The 15,863-nt window shown below is 33.6% G+C and overlaps 1 protein-coding gene across 1 annotated transcript in view; it reads left to right on the forward strand.

The window, feature by feature from the left end:
- The window catches only part of LOC150108968 (BAR/IMD domain-containing adapter protein 2-like), a 93,782-nt gene that overhangs the window by 67,602 nt on the left and 10,317 nt on the right, over positions 1–15,863 (forward strand). Inside the window, exons 4-11 of the mRNA XM_090404650.1 lie at positions 1,031–1,092; positions 2,315–2,386; positions 3,041–3,172; positions 4,029–4,094; positions 4,203–4,289; positions 10,832–10,942; positions 12,662–12,890; positions 13,016–13,199. Of these exons, the coding sequence (XP_090260776.1) occupies positions 1,031–1,092; positions 2,315–2,386; positions 3,041–3,172; positions 4,029–4,094; positions 4,203–4,289; positions 10,832–10,942; positions 12,662–12,890; positions 13,016–13,199 (943 nt within the window). The remainder of the gene's footprint in view (positions 1–1,030; positions 1,093–2,314; positions 2,387–3,040; positions 3,173–4,028; positions 4,095–4,202; positions 4,290–10,831; positions 10,943–12,661; positions 12,891–13,015; positions 13,200–15,863) is intronic.

Here is a 15,863-nt window from a genome sequence, read left to right on the forward strand (position 1 = left end):
TAAACCACCTAAATATCAACAACAAAGATGGCATGAAAATTCCAAGGATCTGGATGGCACACATTCAGCCTACCTAATATATAAGATCCAGCATAAGTCAGAACTCTAGCCAATCTTCAGTTAGTATTAGAAACCATTCCATACCAACTGGCTGGAATGTGTACATGATGTTAATATATGTATATAGATATTTGTTGTTGTGTCCAATGTATTTCTACAACCAATAGATAACACTAATAATAGGACTCTAGCGTTGATATATAATTTTTTTTTAATTCACCAGAGGTCAGGCCAACAATTGTTGTAGCGGTTGGTCAGTGTCTTTAACAAACCAGTTTGATTGTAGTATAGCTTGTTTTCTGTGTATAGTTGTATGCTCCAGAAGATGACCTTGATATAAAGGCCGAAACGTCGAATGTAGATTTTAGTTATATTAAACTAAAGTTTTTATTCAAATACGGTAGTTGTCTCCATAATTTTAAAAAATGTAAGTGCATATACGTCTGCACCTTTTGTAGATTAAAGTAGTTTTGATAATTTGATATTCGCGTGAAACACTGGTCAACGATTATTGAAATAGCATTACTCATTTCTCGCTTTCCTATTTTTTAATAAGTAACTCAGCAATAGTGAAATTATTAGTTTGGTAGATCGAGACAAAGCTAATCTACTGCACTTCCTACCATTTGTCTTGTTTTATGAAATAAATGGGAAAAACTAATCATTTTGGTTTTCATTTGCCTGCTCTAGTAAACATTGGCTTGGATGGTTCATAAATTTGACTAACGTTTATGGACAGATTTCAATTATCCAACTTAAATGTAAGCGAAGAATATTTCTTTTTGTATTCTCAATCTTCACTTCCATATTGGTATCGTTTCACGTCCACTAAGAACTCAAATGTAGTCATTTGTTTTGTCAGTGAACTGTAATTAATCCTAGAATCCTCAGTCATTTCATTATTAATGTACCAATTGCTACTCTAGAATTATAAATATTTATGTTCAACGAAAATGTTTTTATTTAACAGGAAGTGCTCTGTTGCAGCTAGTTGACGTCCAGAAAGACATCCAAGCCCAGCAGTTGAATATCGTAAGTTTCTAGCATTCTATCTTCTCTTATTCGGTATTTTATTTTTCTTCTGCGTCAAATATAAGCTATTTGGGAACAAAATGCATCACCTAATCAAATTTATTACATTAAATTCCATAAATATCAGTTGTACAATATAGCAGAAGTGTTATGGAAGAGAACTAAACGAACATGTGTACCTAAATGAGTATATTCAGAAGACGGAAATGTAGTGTACTAGCATTCATTCACAGCTATCATTCTGAATATATCCTTCGGAATCGTGTAAAAAGAAAAAACGTATCGTGTATAATTGACACTTCTCCTGGAAAGCTAACATTTTATTCATATTCCGAAAGTTTATAATGCACCCACTTCATAATTAGTTTCTAGAGCTTATTGAAATGACATTTTTATTATAAACCAACTTGGATATTTCACTTCAGTCTAGACAACAGGGAAAATTAGCAAACGTTATGACTGTGGAACCAGTTCCGTTAGTCGCTTCCTTTTCTTGACCAAAGACCTAATCTTAAATTGTCACTTTTTCTCTGCTTTGTAAATACACTTTGTAAATGTGTATTTACAACCACTCCAAATCCCGAACTGCGCAGGCTATAGAATCGTCTTGAGCATTGAACGTTTGACCCTTCTACTGTTAAAGAAGCGGAACTCCAAATGAAATTTTATTTTATGTTCATCTAGAGATTGCTTTTAGATGAAGGGTGTCTCCTGAAGGCAAGTTTTTACCTTTTATAAGATGTGCTTCCAGACACAACATTCTTGGTGTGTGACTATTGTTTTACTCATCCTTAAATGTTCTACATTTTGCATCCTTCCACCGTGCTCACTGATGTGATCAACCTCCACGGCAAGATGAATCCATGGCATCTTAGAATAACTTCCTAACTCATGGAACGAATGACCAGTCATCGCGATTAACAGAGAAAAATGAAGATTGTAACAATGAAATTTTAATTTTCTCGGCACGTTTTGTACAGAACTTGATCTCCTGGAATGAATCTTATTTTTCTGAAACAATTCTTTGTTCTGCAATATTTAAAATGACTTCTTATAGTACTGTAAAATTTTTCTTTGTAAACTTCACCATCCGAAAAATTGTCTCCAATTATATTAGTTTAAAATTTATTTTTACGATTGGTTTCTTACATCTATCATAATTTGTACTTTCAATTCGTGTTCAATGTTATATACATTCTGAAGTGTTTCATTTTTATTACAGTTAAAAGCATTCTACGTTGATCTTCTTGTACCTCTTGAGACCAACTTAGAAAAAGATACCAAAGTTGTAGCGGTAAGATTTTGTATTTATAATTTCATTTTATTGTTAGTTCTCCTTAAACTAATTTCGACAAGCTAATTTCTTATACACTAATATAACTCACGAACACAATATTGATTTATTTTAGCAGTTTTAACTTATTCTTCTGCATGTCCATAACATGCAGAAGGATAAGGGTTATCTTTGATGTGAACAAGTAATTTCTAAAATGAAAAGTCAAACTTGTTAAAGCATTTCGTCATAATCAAGAAATGCTTTAAACTTGGCGAAATTAAATACCCAAGAAAATACTTTTACCTTTTTTACAAAATATTTTTAAATAGTCCATAAAGTTAATATTTAAACGCATATGTACGTTTTGATTGTCGAACTATTGTTTCTTGTTTAAGTATGAATTTCTAACTCTGCTATTGATACCACAAATTCAAAACCGCGTGCATCCCTAATATTTTTTTTATTCAAAAATCACCATTCAGTAATTTATTTTAAACCTGTCTTAATGAATTCCGATTCTTAACGTAAACCCTGGATACATAGTTGTCATAAGATTCAAATACCAGTTGCAATAACGTTCTCTAAAAGACGTCGCTTTAGTTCCCCATTTCGAATCCAGCCGTATTTTCTCATAAAATCCTTTTAACAATAAATTTATTTTTTCAATAACAGTGCGAACAGAAGAAGTTTCTTCAACAACATAAAGGCCATCAAGATGCGTATTTGAAAGCCGTAGCTTCGGTGAAGAAACAAAGAAAAAAGAACAGAAGTTCGCGGTGTTCAAATATTGACAAGGAAATAAAGGTAACAGTATGATTTATATTTTTAATACCTACCCTGGTGAGTAAGCGGCTATAATGTGCTTCGTTTGTTCCGTAATTTTAACTTCTGTAACATAAAACATGATTTAAGTTCTCCTTTTCAGTAAGGATTATTGCAAAAACAACAGTTAAATAGAAAATACTAGCTAAATATTTCGCTGCCATTCGCTGAAACACGTTAGAAGAAGAAAACATTTTAATGATAACAAATTTCCCAACTTATTAGGTAAGATTTACAGTACGTTTCATATGAAAATAACCCTCATACTTTTTTTGCAAGGAAAACTAAATAAAATCCTGTCTTATAACAACTTATTTATACATAGTTATGTATGTAATACCATTGCCCAAAGTTTTGCTACTTCCAGGAAAAATAATGGCTAGTTTTTCCCTTTAATTTTAGAAAATAGGAAAACAGCCCTTTTCTCTTTCAGAAAAGAAACAAGCAATTCAATCAATTTATTGATTGGCTACCTTCCCAGCAACTAAACTGAAACTTGATAAAACTAATTTTCTTTTAGTTTTCATCCAATTCCCGTATCCTGAAGGAAGAATTTTTACGACAGTTTAAAGATTTTTCAATAATTGAAAGAATAACATTCTCTGAATAACTTGGATTATTTCTAACAATAATATACTTCATAGATATTTAGAATATAAAAAAAATTCGAATATTTATGTTCAGTTGGTTTCATTTATTTCCATTTCTAAGCCGGAAATTATTTTACTAAATAGCAACTTTTAGGACGAATGCTAAAATTTTTCTTTTGGTTATCGCAACTTTTATGCTTGAGTTTTGACTATTCAGCTTTTAAATCTTTTTTTTTTTTTCCTTTTAGCATATGCAGACTCTAGAAGAAGAAAAAACGCGCCTAGATTGTTTCTGCGAACAAAATCTGAAACAGGTTAATTTCAGAACTTTTGTTTAATTTGAATCTGAACTTAAGTTTAAATTTTGTATATTCGTAGTTTGAGATTTCAGTCTTGTACCTGAACTTTTTTTCTTTCTTAAGGCAATCACGCAAGAGCGGAGAAGATTTGGATTTGTTTTGGAACGTCAATGTTCTCTTGCTAAACATTACCTGGTTTACTACTCAAAGGTGGGGTTATCTATTGCATATTATGTGCTGATTATATGATCTATATGTTTTTAACTATTGAGTATGACGTGATACTTAAACCTTAGTTTGGTGCTACTGTTCTAAAACCTTAAGCATAATTCAATTGCAGTTTTAGCGCAATTGGAAGAACGACGGTACATTGCGCCCTTCGATTGGAATAGGCCTAAGTTCGATTCTCGTCGCGGCGGGAGGAATCTTTATCTGGACGATTTCAATCGAAGGCGCGTTAGCCGATCTCATGCGAAGGTAGCAGGTTTTTTTCCCCGGAAACTCGGGTTTTTCATCCCGCATACAGACAAATCGGCCCTTCAGAACGCACGCAATTTACAGACAAAAATACTAGTTGTGGAGGCGGGCGGTAGATGGCGTTGATGGAGATGATTCGTAGTAGAGGTTCGGTGTAGTGGTTGAGACAGTTGTAAGTTCCTCCCGCGGTGAGTCTTCGGACTCCTTTGGGATATCAGGAATAATAATTTGCTGTGCAGTGTTGGAGATGAACTCAGAGGTAAAAAAACATAATTAAAATTTTAATGTAAATTACATGTATTCTAAACCACAGTCATGATTTATGAAGGGTCAAAGCTTATCCATCAAAAGGATAGCATTTGTATGTTCATCGTAATAAAAAAAAATTTCCTTTTTCAGTCTGATATCCAGTATATTTCGGTATTAGAACTTATCGTAATAAGTAATAATTTCTTTGTTTTTCTGATTTTTGTTCTGTTTCCTTCTGCCTTTCTTTTGGGACAGTAGTTAAATGAGTATTTCTTTTGATGCATGGATCTAGCGAATTTCCCTACCAACTCGAGATGAAACTATTTCTAGTGTTCTAGTTCAAGTAAATTTCTGTTTCGACTTTGTGAACACTTGGTTTGCACTTCTGTCCGTCCCGGAAAGTACGTGTACGCTTCCTTCCCCCACCTATGATTATCAATTTCAAATGGAAAATACTGTATATGAAGATGTTAGAATTAGGAACATTGTTTTCTATCTACTATGCTAGTGATCAGCGTCCTCCGATTTCAAAAAAAGAAAAATAAAATATTTAATAAATAAATAAAAATCATGATGCCTACTCTTTTAGGAAAATAAATATTTGGATTTTTTTTATAGAGAAGCGGGTAATTCAGTAAAGGAATGATATATGAAATTATATTCAAGATTTATTCACGATTATCAGATTGTATAGGAGATTTTTTGCAAAATCTCGTACTCTTGCAATAGTATGACCGAACAGGGTGACATCACCATTTCACTATAGGAAAGGGACGTGTATCCAATCTCATTAAGTCAATCTTAGTTACACACACGCAAACTATAGACACCAGTAGATTCAAGACGGGTACCTTCATAAGTAGAAAAGAAATGGAACTGGCAGAATTACATGATGTACTGTGTCAAGATCATTGGTATTACTGAGACGAAGACTAAAATAGGTAGGTTATGCTAAATAAATACAATGTTATGTTCAGGTAATCATGATCAAAAAAAAAAGATGGAGTAAGTGTAGTATTGAACAGTAAACATGAGGATATTCTTCTTAAATTGCAGGCATTTTCAAGTAGCGATTTAGACAAAAATCAAAATGTGGAATGAACAAAGACTGTGGCGGATATGATTCTACTGAAGGTTCTAAGAAAGAAGTGGAGGGATTTGAAGTTATTAGAGAAGGCAGTTGACAAGAAACTGTCGGAACTTGAACAGTAGGAAATGAATACGACATATAGAGAAATGTTTTGAGAAAATTTGGATAAAGAGCTCAGGTCACAGGATACAAGGGGATTAAAACAGAAAGTGATCACTATTTAGTTTTTGGCAGAGTAGAAAATAGATATATTGAAGAAAAACATGCAAGAACATTTGTAAAACAAATCAAGTAACATAGAGAAGCGAACTGTAGATTCAAACAAATGTAATCGGAGAAAATCAACCCAACCTTTGAAGACTCACTGGAAAACTCGGGATTGTCAGCTGGAGGCTTGTGATGAAGTTTCCTACAAGAATAGAAAAAGTGACGCTCCATAATGGATTCACGAAGTTAAAGACAATCTTGGAAAAGAGTAGGGAGACTTCCTGGCAAGAGGTTAGTATGTACTTTGAGAGAATGAAGAGGAAAGAAGACTACGAAGCGGCCTGTAAAAAGTAGGTATGGGAGAGACTTTGATAAGAACATGGACCTGGAAAGTGATAGTATGTGCTGGAGTCTATTGAAAAGAGCCTTTAAATTGAGAATTATAAATAAAAGAATCGGATGTAAAGGTGACAGATATATAATATCCATCTATAAAATAGGAAATAATGAGAATAAGAATTCTTCCCTTCTGAGTGTTCAAGTAACGTTTATGCAATCATACTACTTGAAGTGGATAACAAATTGGAAGAGAAATTTGGCGAAACTGTACTCAGGCCAACTAAAAAGTTGTCGAGATAAGATTCCCACACTTCTGAAATCATGGGAATATTTGAAATTTTGTACTTTTCAAAAAAAAAACAAAAAAAAACAGGGTGCTTTTCAAACCTACATTTAAATGGGATGGATAGAACATTGTAGAGAATAATATCTAGTGTATTATACCTAGAGAATAATTAAGTTGTAAGTCAGCAGTTGATTTGATCAGACGCAACTCCATCTTCCTCTAACATAAGAGTGCATCCATCTTCACTGTTATTCATCTGTGTGGATCGCATTATGAAAGAAAGATGTATTAAACCTTATCACTATTGGACATATTAAACCTATCTCTTCACCTGAATTATTCACATAAGACAGTTGATCGAATCGAGCTGTGGGCATTGATGTTTGGGATTGCCCTTATCCTGGAAAATAATTTCATCTCCCGGTGTGAGACCATCTCCTCGCTTATTGGATATCTGAAGTAGCTTGGAAAAAGTTCCATGTTAGGTCTCTAGAGCTGTATTTTACGAGCTATGTAAAAAAAAAAAAAAAAACGAAAATAAAATAAGCTAATAAAGAGTAGTTCTGAGAACAGTCAATTTATGGACTGCAGACACCATCGAACAAGAGAAAGAGGGGTTGATATGAGAGACCTATTAACTTCAGGATACCAATGAAGGGAATTTTTCATTTTATGCAGGATGAGAAAAGGACATCTATTAAAGTTGAGAATGAATGAAGTCAAGAAGCAGGAGAGCTAGATTTCATTCTTAGAGCTGTGCGTGATTGGAATGGATTGCTGTTTGAGATGGTGCGTGAATGAATTAAAGAAACGGTATGACAACTGGTATGGGTCATCTGTGGCCGCCTTCGACGAATCCGACTCCTTGATGGTCATTGGTGGTTATAGTAACACTGAGGGTCCCCCCCCCCCCGAGTTATCTGCGTTTTATGAAAACGAAACCTTTTTTGTGGGTAGGATTCGCATAAAAATATATTTTGCTAATTCCACCACAATATATCAAAGGATTGTGTGTGCGCGCGCACATTATTAAACTTCATTAAAAATAGCTATTTGAACGACTAGAAACAAAACTGCATTTTAGATAGGGATGAGCATTATAATTAGTTATGAATTTCGATTTTTTTTACGATTACCCCCCCAAATAATGAAAACATTTCCTGCTCGCAAAGCATGTCGACTCTTAGCTGAATAACGTGCAGTTAACAATCCTGAACATCAAGTTCATTTTTTTCACAAAATATCATTGTGAAATAGTATAGGAGTCGGTCCTACCTTTTTTATGGTAAGAATGGCCCCGTTCCGCTTATCCAGTTTCTTCAACTGTGTAGTAATTCGGTTAATGCTCAATATCGTCAGTGTTGGCACTGCTCAGATTACTTTTGTTTTACAAAATTTTCAGTGGTCAGTTTTTAGCTAGCTTTAAGTAACAAACCAAATCTCCAACAACCGTGTTATGACTTTCGTTCTGTTTTCTGATTTTAATAATACAATATCAATGTTCCTGGTCTTATAGAGAAAAGCTCATGAAACATGCACATAGTATTCGGTAATAAGTAATCAGCTAACTGAATAATCTATTATAAAAATGAGGTAGGATTCAACTGTACTGTAGCCTTTTCTGGATAGGATTTTACCAACTAACTTAAGTATTATTTTTGCATTTAAAGTATAATTTTCTCTGTATTGACAAAATTTGAATCTGCTGCTCACTATTGTCATTAAAATTAGCATCGTTTCACCTGTCATTTTGGGGTTAGGTGGTCCCTTATTAGCATACTTGTTAATAATATGAAATAGCTGTTTCTGAACGTACTGTAATTAAACCTCCAATACTCCGTGAATCTTTTTTTCCCGCAAAATACATGTTTTAAAAAACCTCGTTTTCTGGGCTGCTGAGTGTGTACCAAGATTTCTCTAATGAGTAGCTTGCGGTGTGTTCTTGTTTTCTTTAAATGCTCTTAACAGAATGTAAGATACAAGACGAAGTTTGCATATAGGATTAATTAAAGGTTGACTTTGTCGGTTCGTTATATTTCCATTGGGAGTTTAATTCTTTGATAATCAAACACAAGAATTCCGGTGTGATGTACGGTTTTTTTTATTAACCTCCAAGGATGCTACTTTCAAATCTTCCGCACCGTTCTAATTAAGGTAATATAATCGATGAAGTTAACCAGAACAATGTTTAAATATGTAATTTTTTTCCCCGTTCAGTGTTCTGTTTAGGACACATGCAAGATATTTTATTAAATAAATCTCATTGCTAATATCCTCTAATTAGAAGAGATCAGCTTTTTAGCTGTGTGGTGCGACTTCTGCTTAAATTATTCCTCATGAAAAATACATGCGCCTAATCTCCTGGTGTATTATTTATTGGTGAGAAAGAAAGCATTAAAATCAACTCAGGTAAAGTTGCGAAGAATATAAGTGGGGAGGTTTTAAGAAGACAAACGATAGTGAAAAAACATTTTAAAGCAATTGCAAATAAACTATTTTCTAAATGATATAAAACTACAAATAGAATTTTTAATTTTGAAAATGCTTAATTTAATAATAAAGTAATTTTTATAAAGACTTCTTTGTACTAATTATACAAAGCAGATTTACTTCGTTTCTGTGATTTGTAAAATAAACATTAGTTAACCACTACATCTAGTTTCACTATTTTGATTAGTTTTTCTAAACTGCTTCGTTTTTCATTCTGCTGAAAAACATATTTTAGGACTGCTGGTTTTGCAATACTTTTAAGAAGAAATTTTGAACGCTGTTATTGCAACTGTAGACCAAAAAACTTCATTTTCGGAATAAGAACGCTGTATGTACCATATAATTTAATCACATTGAGACTAGATAACTTTGATATTTCAAGATTATATTCGTTTCAGAACATTTTAAAATGAACGAAAGCGAACTGCAAAAGAGGAATGAAGTATATAAATTCAAACCCCACCTGAAGGAAATAGATGAATCCAAAACGTAAAACTTTCAGTGCATTTCCAAGGACATCGTGACATTTCCCATTTTGGTTCAAATCCATTTAATGATTCTAGGAATCCTTTCAACTGAAGGTTGAGTTGGCGGTCTCATAATTGTGTTAGGGTTTCTCTCGAAAAACAAACCAGTCAGACTCAGTTTGTTTTAAACTGAGTCGAAATAACATGATGCCGGCGTATCATATTTATTATTCACGTGTATTCTTCTGGCCTCTTTGCCTGTTTTCCAGGATAAAAACCTTGCTATTCCCCGTATGAAACCACCTAATTCACCTTCAAATTTAAAGTTCTTATAAAAGTTATTGTATTCTACACCAGAACCCAGATCTTTCCAGCTAGAAGGCATCTTCGATACCAACTGATCCTACAGAGAACGCTGTATGTACCATATACATACTGCTTATCGAAGACTGTGCCGAAAAGGGTGTTACCTGCCCATTTCAGTTTTTAAACCTTCCTCCTGCTTCGATTTGTTACTGTTGTTTCCTTCCTATGAGCACTTAAAAGCTCTAGTCGTGGTGGTGGTCAACTATCGGCACATGTGGAGAATGGGCCATGGGTTTGTGGCGAATTGCTATTTCTAATATCGCAAATTTCTTTTTGTAGGTCTGTATGAAAATTAATTTTGCGTAACAAATTCCTTAAAAGTTTTGTCTCCTAGACATATGTCTACCATTGCTGCCAATCGCGCGCGCTGTACAGTATTTTTGAATGCCCACCCGCGACAGTAACATCTTGAAAGAAAGACGACTAACATACCAATGTTTCTCAAATATAAGGTAGAAGTTTTGGAAAAATAGATGCTCAGTCCAATTAGATTTTTTTTAAGTGAGAGTTGCTATTACTTATGATATATTTCATGAACCACTTGAATTTAAATTACAATGAAAAGACAAAGTAATCAATGATGTGATCAGTACATGTTCAGAAAAAAAAGTAAAACTTTTCATCTGGCAGAAATTGATTTACGGATACTTTCTTACTCATAAAATGAAAAAAAAATATATCGAGTAGTTACACTTTTTTTAAAAAAGTTATCCACAATTGCTCTAAAATAAGTTTTCTCCACATCTTTAGCTTTTCTAATTAATTCCTATTTTTTTTTCAGGGCCAAACGTTGCTTCATCATCATTTGGAACAGTGGGAAGAAACTGCAAAAACTCGCGAAACCTTACCAGATTCTATAGAGCAGTTGTTTCCTTCTTCTAATGACGTTAGGGTAAGCTCAACTTGCTTTATCTTCCTAAAGGTTTACTTAAGATATTGGGGCCTTTAAGTTTTTCTAAATTTTTATTGCACCAGTAGTCAATTATCTTGCTATTCTGCATACAAACGTTGATAAAAGAATCTAATTGAAACTTCATATAATGGATTTGGACCCTAACCATTTAATAAAACCCGCTGTTTCATCAATTTGATTAGTTCGATGTATTCTGCATGCGAAGAAGAAATTTTCAGCTACACAATGCTAATAAGGATTCAACCTTAATCATTTGCGAAAGAGTTCAAATACAAGAAATGTAATTTTAAAGGTATTTGAAAACACCTTAATTTGTGGAACACACAGCAAGACAGAAAGCTGATTCGTTACCTTAAGAGCATCGGTTTGATTTATGATTCTGCGCTCTATTAAAGGCCTTGTTTCCTGGATTACTGGAAACAGTTCTATTGGAACATGCCCATTCAGACGCAGCTGCTTTATCAATGCACACATAACGTTGACAGAGCATAATTGAGAAGTTTGTCTCGCCATTGACCTTGCTAACTGAGCCCGCTAAACATTCTGGGGCATCTGCTGTTCGGGCTAATGTAGAATGTTTGCATTGATCGGAGATAAAGGCTCCGATGTCCGAAACTTAGAGGATGATGGTAGGTAAACTTTGTTCCCTGAAGTGTGGCTGAATATATCGATTGATACTTGACGGAGTAAGCAACAATATTTTAAGGAGAAAAACATTACTGTTACTAACGATCCTTGGCTCTATGCTAATGTTTTAAATTTTTTTTCAGAACACTTCTAATGTTAAAGGCGATTTCATTGTTTTTTAGTAAGCAGTTATAGAATAAGGAAGTTCATGTTTTAAATTGCACTTCTTGACTAAATTTGTTTATGGCATCGGTGTTATATTAGTTTAATTCTTAACTTTTCTTCGACATATGTTATGTTTAAGCAAAACTGCTTAAACTGACTTCAGAGATATTTCGTCGAGTGGATGATAGGGTAGTATGATTTAATCTATGATTACCGTCATTTTGACAAACTTTTTTTTATTATGTCCGCGCGATTAGCGTAGTGGCATATGCGCTTCGCAAGGGTGAAGAGCTGAAGGATCTTTCTCAGACATAGCCAAGTTAGCCAGCAGCATTTTTCCTCCCGCAAGCAGGCAAACCTACCCCTTGAACACGCACAGATACAGCCATAGAATATATAGGGAAGCATAGGGCTTAGTTACCTTATCCTCGGGACGGGTACGACTGAGAAGGGCTAAAGATAGCTCTGTAGGCTTAACACGTAGAAGGGAGAAGAATTTTTATTATTTAAACTGATGTAACGAACATAATTTATAAGATGGGATTCTCTCTACTAATGCCACATCGTAATCTCTAGCATAAAGTGTCGCGATCATAGAAGTATGAGATAATTGAAAAGACTTCGATTTATGTAGACAATCTTTCGCTTATTTGTTAATAGAGTATCATATCTAAGAATGTTCACTTCAGACACTGAAGTTTTCTATATAATTAAGTTGTATTTTTACATTCATTTAATGTATGGTTAGTTCGAATCTTAGAGCTAAATGACATCTAAACTGTCTCATTCTGTGACAGTATGAGATTCAAGAGCCTTACTGATCCACCATATCGTAGATATTTCCATAATGACTCGAAGATGTTTTACAACAATCGACATACCTGTAATTGCATTTTTCTTTTCTAGGTACAAATCGGTAACGAATACGCATCGTCTGGAATTCTTGTAGGAATGAATTCAGAAACCAATCTTCATCTTCCACCTGGAACAACTATGAGGAAAACAAGGAGCATCGATGCAAGTTGTTTGGATTTAAGGGAACTTGCCGAAACTCCGTTTACCCGACCTCTTTCCAGGGCGAAGTCGGATTTCAACCTTGCATCCTCAAGTGCCAGCCTTGTTTCTAGCGAGTATGGTAAGGTAATATTCAATGTAGTCCTTTCCGAATTAGAATCGTGAAATTTATCAACCACAATACCACCACTTACAGCACTGAGTCTTCCTTATGGACTGATAATTTCACTATTTCTATTTTTCTAGTGCCTCTTCGACCCAAAAGTATGGTAGAACCCGACGGAAAATCGTCTCGTCGACATGTGAGGGCGATGTATTCTTATTTGTCAAGTGGGGAACACCAGTTAAGCTTCCATGAAGGGGATGTCATTGCTTTGATAGGAGAGAGAAATAAAGGATGGCAATATGGCGAAAATCTCAGGAATCTTAGGTAAATATTTGGCTTTCACATTGTAGCTTACATTACGCATCATCCTACGCTTCATATCCGTCATATATTTCAATGGTATTACAATTTTAATATGTACTTCGCATCCATGATAACCTTGACCAGAGCCGGCGCGCTAGGGTCTTTGCCGCCCGCATGCAATTATTATCTAAGAGCCCCTGTAACGATCCGGGAGTGTGTGGTTCTTTTACGATAATAAAAATTTAAATTATTTGAAATTTCTTAAATAAATTTTTTGACAGAATGGCCACACTTTGTTTCGCTAAATGAAACAAACCGGGAGTGTTGACTAGGCAGGATAATCGTTAAAAACCCGTATATTCAAAAAATTCTCAAAAGTTAAAGCAAATTTTGATAAAGCCACTTCACTTTAATCGTTGAATATAATGATACAGGGATTATAGCCTTCTCACTGACCTGAATTGCTAACAAAATTAAAATGAATTTTAATTAAAGTTAAAATTTATTTGAACTAAAGTTTAAAAAATTCTTGCATTTTACAAGTTACCAACTTCTTAGTAACTTATAAAAATTTTAATAATTTTTATAAGTGGAAATATCTTTTTAGGAAAATAAAACTCAAAATAGATAAAAGAATTCAGAAATAATTAGAACATTTATTTAAAAAAACATCTTTACAGAATAACAGAAAATAAATTACATAAATATACTTGAATTTTTTATAATTAAAATTTTAAGATTTTTGATTTCATATTCACAAAATTAGAAATAATGGTCTTAACATCTAATTCCGCACACGTATCATTTTCAATAGCTATAACGGCAAACTAACAAGCTTTTTTGTGACATACTTGTTCTTAAGTGGGTTTTAATTAATTTCAACTTGGAAAAGGAACGTTCACCGCTCGCTACACTAACAGGTAAGGTTAATAGTATTCTTAAAGCAATTGGAAAGTTAGGGAAAGATAAATTATTGGACACAATAAAATTAAGAATATCAAAAGGGCTTTTGAATATTTAAGTTATCCTTCCGAAAAATATCCCGGAAAGCACATAACTCGTCATATAGTTCTATTGCATTTACGTCTTTATTGTCGCAGTTCTTCAAGAGAATCTCTAAATCGTCACAATTTTTTCGTAAATCTTCGTTATTAATTTGTAGTAATCTATACAATAAATTGAAATTATCATGTTTTTAGTTGTTCAAAACGTTCTATTAACGAACACATTGCAACGTCTAGAAGTGTATAAAACACATTCACTCTAAATTTATCTTCTGGCGATTGTGGCGTTTCGTCATGATGCTCCTAGTTAAATTGTCATGTCTTCTTTCGTCGTCGAACTTCCGTACCAGTTTTAAATTCTTGTTCTCCATCCACCTCTTCACTCAGTTATTTTGCCGTTTTTACAACTTCTTTAAACTTTGTATCTGATACTCTTGTAAGAATATTTTTAAGTTTTCGATAGATTCTAAAGCACGTGTAATGTTCATATTTTTGTCTTGAAGAATTTTACTCACGGGGTTTATTCTGTTAAATCATGCCGAGTTATAAAAGAGCAAATAAATTTGTAGTCCTTTATTTTAGCACACAATGTTTGTGCTTCATGCTGAGTTTCTTCATTAAAATTTTCATTATTTAAAACTTCAAAAAGCGCATTATAAATTTCTCCTAACTGATATCGTAGAGGGCGGATTGCATTAATTTTACTTTCCCATCGCGTTTCTGATGGCTGTTTCAATCTTAATTTTTTTTAAGAACTTTAAAAGGATTGCTCCAACGTTTGTAAGCGAATGAAAAAAAAAATTATATTTCTTCAATAATTGCAAAGAAACTAATTGTATCTGCATTCACTTTGGCTGCATCGTTAATGATTAAATTTAGAGTATGAGCAGCACATGGCACGTAAAAAGCTTGAGGATTTTTGTTCAAAAGCAAATTTTGGAGCCTATATTTTTTCCCTTTCATATTTGCCCCATTGTCATACCCTTGACTTCGCATGTCTTCAATGGGAATCTTCCATTTTTCCAGTTGTTCCATTATTGTTGCACATATTCCACGTCCTGTGGAATCTGATATATTTGCAAAACCTAAAGTTTTCCTTGATCTTGACAATTTCATTGTCACAGGAAACAAAGCTAATAGTAATGGTCATTTGTTCTGTTTTACTTGCATCAGGTGTGCAGTCTAAAATTATGGAATAATATTTAGATTTTAGAATTGTATCCCTGATTGCGTTACTTAAAGTTTCCAGTATTTCATTTTGACTGTCTTTACTCAAATAGTGTACCCCATTGTTTCGTTTTAGGGACCTTTCAACATGATTTTCCATAAAGGGATCAAACTTCCCAAACAGTTCGACTAATTTTAAAAAATTGCCGTTATTTCTTTCATATAATTTATCAGATGATCGCGAAAAGCTAAATTTCAGCTACCAAGGAATTTTATAATTTCAATCAAGAATTCTAAAACACTCGTCCAATGGTTCTTTTCCATTTCATACATGCTTTGAGTTTGGAAATCAATAGTAGTTTTGTTTTTTAAATTTTTATCAAGTTCCTTCCATTTTAAGAAATTTTTCATGCGAGTTAAACTAGTCTCATGTCTATGTAAAGTTGTACTTACATTTCTCCAATCGTTAAACCTTCTACAAGACTCAGTGGGTGATTCAGTTGATTCAGTAGGT

The sequence above is a fragment of the Typopeltis vanoorti genome, chromosome 2 (genome assembly GCF_054136105.1).
Source record: "Typopeltis vanoorti isolate ZY-2024b chromosome 2, IOZ_Tvanoo_1.0, whole genome shotgun sequence".
Taxonomy (NCBI): domain Eukaryota; kingdom Metazoa; phylum Arthropoda; class Arachnida; order Uropygi; family Thelyphonidae; genus Typopeltis; species Typopeltis vanoorti.